General features: G+C 40.2%; 1 protein-coding gene across 6 annotated transcripts; it reads right to left on the bottom strand.

The window, feature by feature from the left end:
* Positions 1–1,180: 1,180 nt before the first annotated feature.
* On the bottom strand, positions 1,181–3,143 carry psmg3 (proteasome (prosome, macropain) assembly chaperone 3). 6 transcript variants are annotated; one of them, XM_026929976.3, is made up of 3 exons: positions 3,036–3,143; positions 1,570–1,791; positions 1,181–1,484 (listed from the first exon to the last, which is right to left on the bottom strand). In XM_026929976.3, exons 2-3 carry the CDS (start codon positions 1,777–1,779, stop codon positions 1,332–1,334), a joined length of 363 nt encoding a protein of 120 aa, XP_026785777.1. In that variant the 5' UTR covers positions 1,780–1,791; positions 3,036–3,143; the 3' UTR covers positions 1,181–1,331. The 6 variants fall into 6 exon arrangements, with proteins under 6 accessions (XP_026785777.1, XP_034154302.1, XP_026785778.1 ...); XM_034298411.2 differs by having other exon boundaries at positions 1,570–1,787; positions 3,036–3,140; XM_026929977.3 differs by having other exon boundaries at positions 3,000–3,051.
* Positions 3,144–7,849: the final 4,706 nt, after the last annotated feature.

The raw sequence follows: 7,849 nt of genomic DNA, 5'->3' as shown, positions 1-7,849 counted from the left end.
TAGGTGTGCTTTCATTGTACGTAGGATTAAACGCACCTGTTGGTCCTAATAGTTGATTTACACAATATACTCATTTCCTATCACAGTTTACATCATGAAGCATGAAGAGAATTATGCCATGTATATGTGTGTGTGTGTGTGTATATATATATATATATATATATATATGTGTGTGTGTGTGTGTATATGTGTGTATGTAGGGTTCTCAAATACACTATATGACCATTACACTCGTATGTGGTTCTTTGCCAAACTGTTATCACAAAGTTGGAAGCACACAATTATATAGATTGTCTTTGTATACTGTAACATTACAGTTTCCCTTCACTGGAACTCAAACCTGTTCCAGCATGACAATGCCCCTGTGCACAAAGTGAGCTCCATGAAGACATGGTGTGTGAAGGTTAGACTGGAAGAACTCGAGTGTCCTGCACAGATCCCTGACCTCAACCCCACTGAACACCTTTGGGATGAACTGGAACACCGACTGCACACCAGACCTCCTCACCAACATCAGCGCCTGATCTCACTAATGCTCTTGTAGCTGAATGAACACAAATCCCCACAGCCACGCTCCAACATCTAGTGGAACGCTTTCCCAGAAGAGTGGAGCTTATTATAACAGTAAAGACAGACTAAATCTGGAATGGGATGTTCAACAGGCACATGGGTGTGGTGGTCAGGTGTCCACAATCTTTTGGCCATATCGTGTACATTGGTGATTTGGGTAATATGTTCCTCTCTGTACTCTGAGTGTGTAATATTAGTGGCCAAAACATAAGAATAAATTTTTGTGAAGCTTTATCCCACAAGTTCTCAACCCTGTTCCTAGAGTACCCCCTGTCCTGTCCTACACACTTCAGTGTTTTCCCTTCTCCCAATACACCTGACATAGCTAATCAGCTAATTAACACCCCTTCCTGAGTTAAAGTGGGTGTGTTAGAGCAGGGAAAACACTAAACCCTGGAGGACAGGGGGTAATCCTGGACCAGGATCAGGGCTGGGCTAAAGCTATTAGGTTCAGCTCTGTTTCTACAGTAACTCTCTGTACTCTTTCTTTAGTTTTGTCATAGTGACATTTGTTATTGTGGCTTACCTGAAGTCATTTACTTACAGTACATTCTCTTTATGAAATAGGCTCAAGACAGAACTCTTTTTAATCCAGGCAATGCATTAGTAGTTAATGAAAAAAACATGAATTTATTCAAGTAATAATAAAAGGACTTGATCTTACATAGATGTCAGAAATCTATACATAAATAGAAAGGTAACAAAAACAGATTCACAACAGTGATCATTGTGTGTCACAACTGTGGCACAGATTCTCTTGGTCACCACACTTGGCAGCTTTTGATCATTTCTCTGAGCGTTTTCAGATTTTCAGCGCTGCAGTCTTTAAGTGCAAGCCCCAAAAGGACAGGTCGATTTCCTGCTTCCTGGCAAACAAATGCTGCAACGTTTTTTGCATAGACGTGCGTAAGAGCCTGTAAAAAAAGGGAAAAGTGGAAATCTGAATCACAAATGCTGCTGCTACTGAGCCATAGCCTACCAGATAAGACGTGTAAGTACCTCATCTTTTCCGAGCAGCACTTTCGTCGTGAGCATGGTTGTGCTGATGTCGCTGGATCTCGAGTCAGGTGTTACAGATACCAGCGTCCCAATCTTCCCATACTGTGTAAGCACGATGAAGATGTAGTTACTGAATTCCGTGCAAACGACCTGAGTCGAGATCCCATTGATCATTTTCTCGGTCTGTCGTGTTCTGATGAGCGGTGCCATGATGAAGCCTGTCTGTGAAAACATCAAGACATACAGGTTTACAAATTATAGGTATGACAGTTGCAGTATTTTCAGAAAACTCAGTCAACATTAGGACTATTTTAAATGATCAAATTCTAACACAACAAACAGGAAGGTAAACTACAGCAAACCTTCTGAAGGCCACAAATAAGGTAAACGTAGTCTTAAAGTCTGATACGTGAGCTATGAGATGAATGCGACAAGTCACAGCAGTCAAAAATCTTTCTTTTTTCCAACGCAAAGTGGCATCTGTATAGAAAATCACGAATGTGTATCTGGGACTAAAATTATCAGACGATCGCTGAGATTGGGGAAAAACAGCCAGTGATTTGGCCTGTAATTTTCTCAGAGGAGGATGGAGAAATACACAGACACGGCCAATCTGGATGGAAAAAAGTCACAGAGGAACTGGTGTAAAAAAGGAAATTACCCCAGAACCCTGTGTAAATGTAATCCTGTCCGGATAGGGCTACAGACCACATGACACTAAAGCTGTTTATGAGCCGCAACATGGGAATCTCACACACAGAACAAGAACAAGCATCGAGGAAGGCGGCGTTCCAACCCTAAACGTTTTCTCACTGTCCAGATGCCAGAGTTTCCTCACTTATAAGTGATGTATAAGTGATACATCTGATAAACTAATCCAGTCCGAATAGGGCTTAAGTCATGTTTTAACTATGTATTATTATTATTATTTTTTTTTTCTTCCATGGAGTGCTTCAGGTATTGATTTCGACCGATGCTCAAGGCTTTAGTCTCAGAAGAGATAAAGTGGTACCTCTAATTTAGTTCAAACTGTAATTACTTCAAATACTAATTACAGAATGCATCCTCTACTGTATCCTCCTAATTACTCAAGTACTTTATTACTATTATAGTTTTTTATATTACAGTTTATCTTAAACATGATGTAGTCTGACAAAGCAGGTGTTAGATTGCTGAGGCTATATGATGCACAACCTCAGTTTTCCAACACAAACCTCATCTGATACGAATTTTATTATGATTAGTAAGCATTAGACTTTTACACTACTGACTCCATCAGCTCTCTGCTCTGCTAACCGGAACAGGCCGCAGGTCCTCCCCGGGGAGGAGCCGCCGAAGCCCGGCTTACAGGAGCAGGAAAACCCGAGGATGTGCACTACCTAGCAGATTAACCAGTTCTGCTTTAAACACACAAAATATCCAAAACACACCACTGTACACGCTCTCTTTCCGCCATTTCACCTTACCGTGCTCTCGTTTTCTCTCGAACACGTGACGGGAAAAGCAAGCGCTGATTGGTCCAGGCAACGAACACATATCTGAGCTTAACCTCATTTACTTCTACAACTTCCGGGAAATTTAGTTTGTAGATCAGCAACAGACGTCACGTGCGCTACACAAACACGCCCCCTACAAAAAAAGTTGCGCATGCGCGCTTCTTTGTCGAACCCTGAAGGAAAAAAAGGGTCCTTTAATTTGGAGCGTATACTATAATATCTACATAAAAAGAAATAGAGCATCTTTAGTCAGTGTCCTGAGGTTTTAAATCAGTAACAGTCTTTATATTTAGTCCTTTAAGATTTCCTTTTCTCCAATGCTGCACATACACCATGTGTAAAAATACACATAATTTTAAAATCTCTCTCTATGTAGTTTTTCAAATGTTTATTTTTGTTTAAATTCAAACCCAGTAAAGAGAAACAAAATCTAAAATTATAGAAAAAATAGACTTTTTCTGTATTATTATGAAAGGAATAACACACTTGGGGGGCACGGTGGCCTCACACCTCCGGGGTTGGGGTTCGAATCCCGTCTCCACCCTGTGTGTGTGTGGAGTTTGCATGTTCTCTCTCTTCTCTGGGGGGTTTCCTCTTCCAGGTACTTCAGTTTCCTCCTCCAGTGTATTGTAGGCTGGTTGTGAGTGATTGTGCCATGCGATGAGTTGGTACCCCATCCAGGGTTTCCCCCCGGCCCGGTGCACGTGGGAGAGGCTCCAGGCTCCCTGCAACCCTGTGTAGGATAAGCGGTACAGAAAATGGATGGATGGATGGAATAACACGCAACAGACTGTCTGACTATACGAAAATAATCCACACCAGGGTGGTGTCATATGGCATGACACAAACCCCAAAGTCGATTACTGCATGGTCTGGAGTGTGTTTTACCACAGCGACTTGCCAACATTTACAGTGTTTAATTTATTAATGAACGACATGCCACACATTTTAACAGTTTATAGTTTATAGTTGTGGAACGTCTGAGAGACAAGTTAGTTTCTGTTATCACTTACATTATATAATCGATAAACAGTTGTTCCCTGAACAGCATCTCCCTCTCTCTCTCTCTCTCTCTCTCTCTCTCTGTCTCAAAAACCACAGCTTATCATTTTACCCAGAAACCGAAAAGAGTAAACTCCTCTGTCCTGAAGACATTCCCATGCTGTTAACCTTTACAAAGCGCCATGACTGTTATAAAGCACTGACACCTGTGACTCCTTCCATAAATGTTAAATAAATAAACTTCAACAATTATATGCTTTTCTTTGGTAAACAACATGTTTTTTTTTTAAAAAAATCAGTTTATTATTAGTCTTAGATTAGATGTATTGCATCTGCGTGCATGTACAAGCCCCTGTGTATGAGAGCTGTTACTTTAGAAACAATAACGTATTGGAACAAGCGCATTAATATTAACCTTATTAACCATATTAATGTTCGTGTTACAGCATGTGTCCAAGTCGTGCGGTTATACAAAAATAATGCACACCTTCTGACCAATCAGATTCGAGAACTCAGCCACGCTGTGGTATAAATGATATTATTCCACATTCTACTCAATAATATCACATGTATATTCCATACAAAAAAAAAAAGTTGATCTTCCTATAACCAGGGGCGGAGCTGAAGGGCCAACCCTGAAGTATCATTGGCCACTCCAGAACTGATTGGTCTTCAATTTGAATTTTGGTAAACAAGCACTATTCTGTCATGACACATTTTTCAACATTTTATGTACTTTGTTTCATATTTTTTATTTTCTATGAAAAATATATGTCAAAAACTCAAAGGGAAGGCAATAAGCCAATCTCATCACACAGTTTGGTTTAAAAAAAAAAGGTCAGCTACCTGCTGTTTACGCTGTATAATGTAGCCTATTGTATCGTATGATTGGCAGATTTCTAATAGAATCCTAGAAATAAATTCATAAGATGAGTTAATTAACTCATTTTGTGAGGTGTGACTTGGCCACAGCAGCACTGTGCACATATGAGAGAGAGTATTTTGTGTTATTTAGAACGTATCAGTAATATATGTCCATTTTCATGCAAGAAGAAAACCAAACATTACATTTAATGTAGTGGAACGTCAGAAAAACAAGTTCCTGTTATGTACCAGCTATAAGCAGTCATGCTCCTTACTGGCATCTCTCTCTTTTTATACTCTTTTTAATAAGACAAAAACAGAAGCACTTTATATTTGGCACATTATATTGCGCAATCCATGACTGAATTGTCCCGATACAATCACGGCAAAGTGTGTAAATTTTAAATATGGCTTGAATTAGAATAGATAATAGGATTTTAATAGGTTATGTGCTGTTTTTAATACAGTTTCTGAGTCTCGTGCGTCTCATCCATTTATTTAGAGAAACAAGACAGATAGATAATGAAGACTAGGGTGCACGGCAGTATTACTATACATCACATGGACTAAAAGCCTTTAAAAGAGTTCGTCAGTCATGTTCATGATTGCTGACTGAGTGACAACAATGACTACGGACTGACAGCTTGTGAGATTATCATGGCGTATGTCATAATAATGCGTTAGTGACCTAAACAAAAAGTCTAACTGGCATGCATTGTACCAAGCCTGTGTGATTGACCTGTGCTATTCCAACACACTCCTTCATTCGCTGGGGTTGGTACAGGTTTTGTTCTATACAAGCATTTACACACCCAGATCAAGAAACAATGCTACCCTGATTTAATTTGTTGAATTAGCTAGGAGTGCAAATGCCTGGTTGGATTAAGAGTCTGAACTTTTGTGAGGTACATCCAAGCAAACAACACCCTCAGCTAAACACTGGAAGACATCTAAGCGTTAGGTTTTTGTCTCTTAATTTAAGCCGTGTATATTGCATTGTTATCTTGGAGGGTAACAATTGTTTGGGAGGATAACAAATTACACCAGAGTCTACCAACAAAATATCTACCTGTCAAGCAGAAACAAAGCAAGCTTGACAACAGTTTTCAAGCCCTTCCACTCTCTCCAGCGCTGAAAAGTCTCACTAATGTTCACTTGTCTTCTTAATTCCGTTCTGGACACTTTATTATCTACTGCACTGTTTTTTCCCTCTAGGCTGTTTGGTACTGTGAAACCAGAATATTTGGCTAAACGTAAGCTTTGTATGCTAAAATAAATCAATGGCTACAAGGTAATCCTGAGCTTAACGCTTACTCCTTCAAGCTAGTACATAAAGCTTCCTGTTGTATAGCCGGACTTTCATCATTATTTCATCTACAATAACAGCGTTATCCTGATCAGGGTTGGGATGGATCCGGAGCTTATGCCAGGAACACTGGGGATGAGGCAGGAATACACTCTAGTTGGGACTCCAGTCCATCATCGGGCACCATTCACACACTCATTCACACCTAGAGTAGGAGGAAACCGGAGAACCCAGAGGAAGCCCACACGGGCATGGAGAGAACACACAAAAATCAGCACAGAAAGTTAGCTCAACTCAAGAGCTGTGCAGTGGAAATGCTACCTGCTGAGCCACAGTGCCACCCACGTAGCTGGACTGTGTTGACATTTTTAGTTCTTGATTGCATCAGAGCTCTGGGGAATTGGAGACAGAGTCAGAGCATTTATTTCATCTATCAGGATGTAAAGACAGACAGTTTAGCAGAAGTCAGAAGTAAAAAAAAAATCAATTGCAGCAAACTTAAAAGGGACATTCTGGTATAAAATTGTTTAATTTTTGTCCAAATAGTTTTAAAGATTAGTTTTCTGTAGTGCCTCAGGCAGATTTCTCAATGTTGTGTTTTTAAATTGGAAAAAAATTAGAAGAGTTTAATTGTTCTTGGTCTTCACTTTAGCTTGTAGGTGTGACATTTATTTATTTATTTATTCTTTTTTTCATTAAAAGTCTCTGAGAAATAAATATCCATCAAATATCCAAATATCCATCCATTTTCTGTACCGCTTATCCTATATATATATATATATATATATATATATATATATATATATATATATATATATATATATATATATGTGTGTGTGTGTGTGTGTGTGTGTGTGTATGTGTGTGTATGTGTGTGTACTCACCGATCAGCCATAACATTAAAACCACTGACAGGTGACCTGAATAACATTGATTATCTCATTCAGTGGCACCTGTCAAGGGGTTGGATATATTAAGCAGCAAGTGTTTTCTTTTACATCATGTGGACGGCCAGGTGCGTGTGGGAAGAAGGCAAGCCGGCGGAGGCAGTGTGACGCTCTGGGCAATATTCTGCTGGGAAACCTTGGGTTCATGTGGATGTTTTTTGACATGTACCACCTACCTAAACATTGTTGCAGACTAAGTACACCATAATCATGACAAAGAGTTTGAGGTGTTGACTTGGTCTCCAAATTCCCCAGATCTCAATCCAACTGAGTGTCTGTGGGATGTGCTGGACAAACAGGTCCGATGCATGGAGGCCCCACCTCAAAACTTACAGGACTTAAAGGATCTGCTGCTAAGGTCTTGGTGCCAGATACCACAGCACACCTTCAGAGGTCTTGTGGAGTCCATGCCTTGTGAAGTCTAAGCTGTTTTGGTGGCTCAACAAAGTCCTACACAATATTAGGCAGGTGGTTTTAATGTTATGGCTGATCGGTGTACACCCAGGTGCTGTGTCTAACCACGGCCGACGTGAGGAAGACTCTACACAGAGTCAACCCACGAAAGGCTGCTGGACCAGACAATATTCCTGGCAGGGTGCTCAGGGGATGTGCAGACCAGTTGGCAGATGTTTTCACGGACATCTTCAACACCTCCCTGTGCAGCA

This window comes from Pangasianodon hypophthalmus, chromosome 23 (assembly GCF_027358585.1).
Source record: "Pangasianodon hypophthalmus isolate fPanHyp1 chromosome 23, fPanHyp1.pri, whole genome shotgun sequence".
NCBI lineage: Eukaryota > Metazoa > Chordata > Actinopteri > Siluriformes > Pangasiidae > Pangasianodon > Pangasianodon hypophthalmus.
Note: the sequence above shows the minus strand (reverse complement) of the source record. Positions and strands in the feature narration are given on the sequence as shown.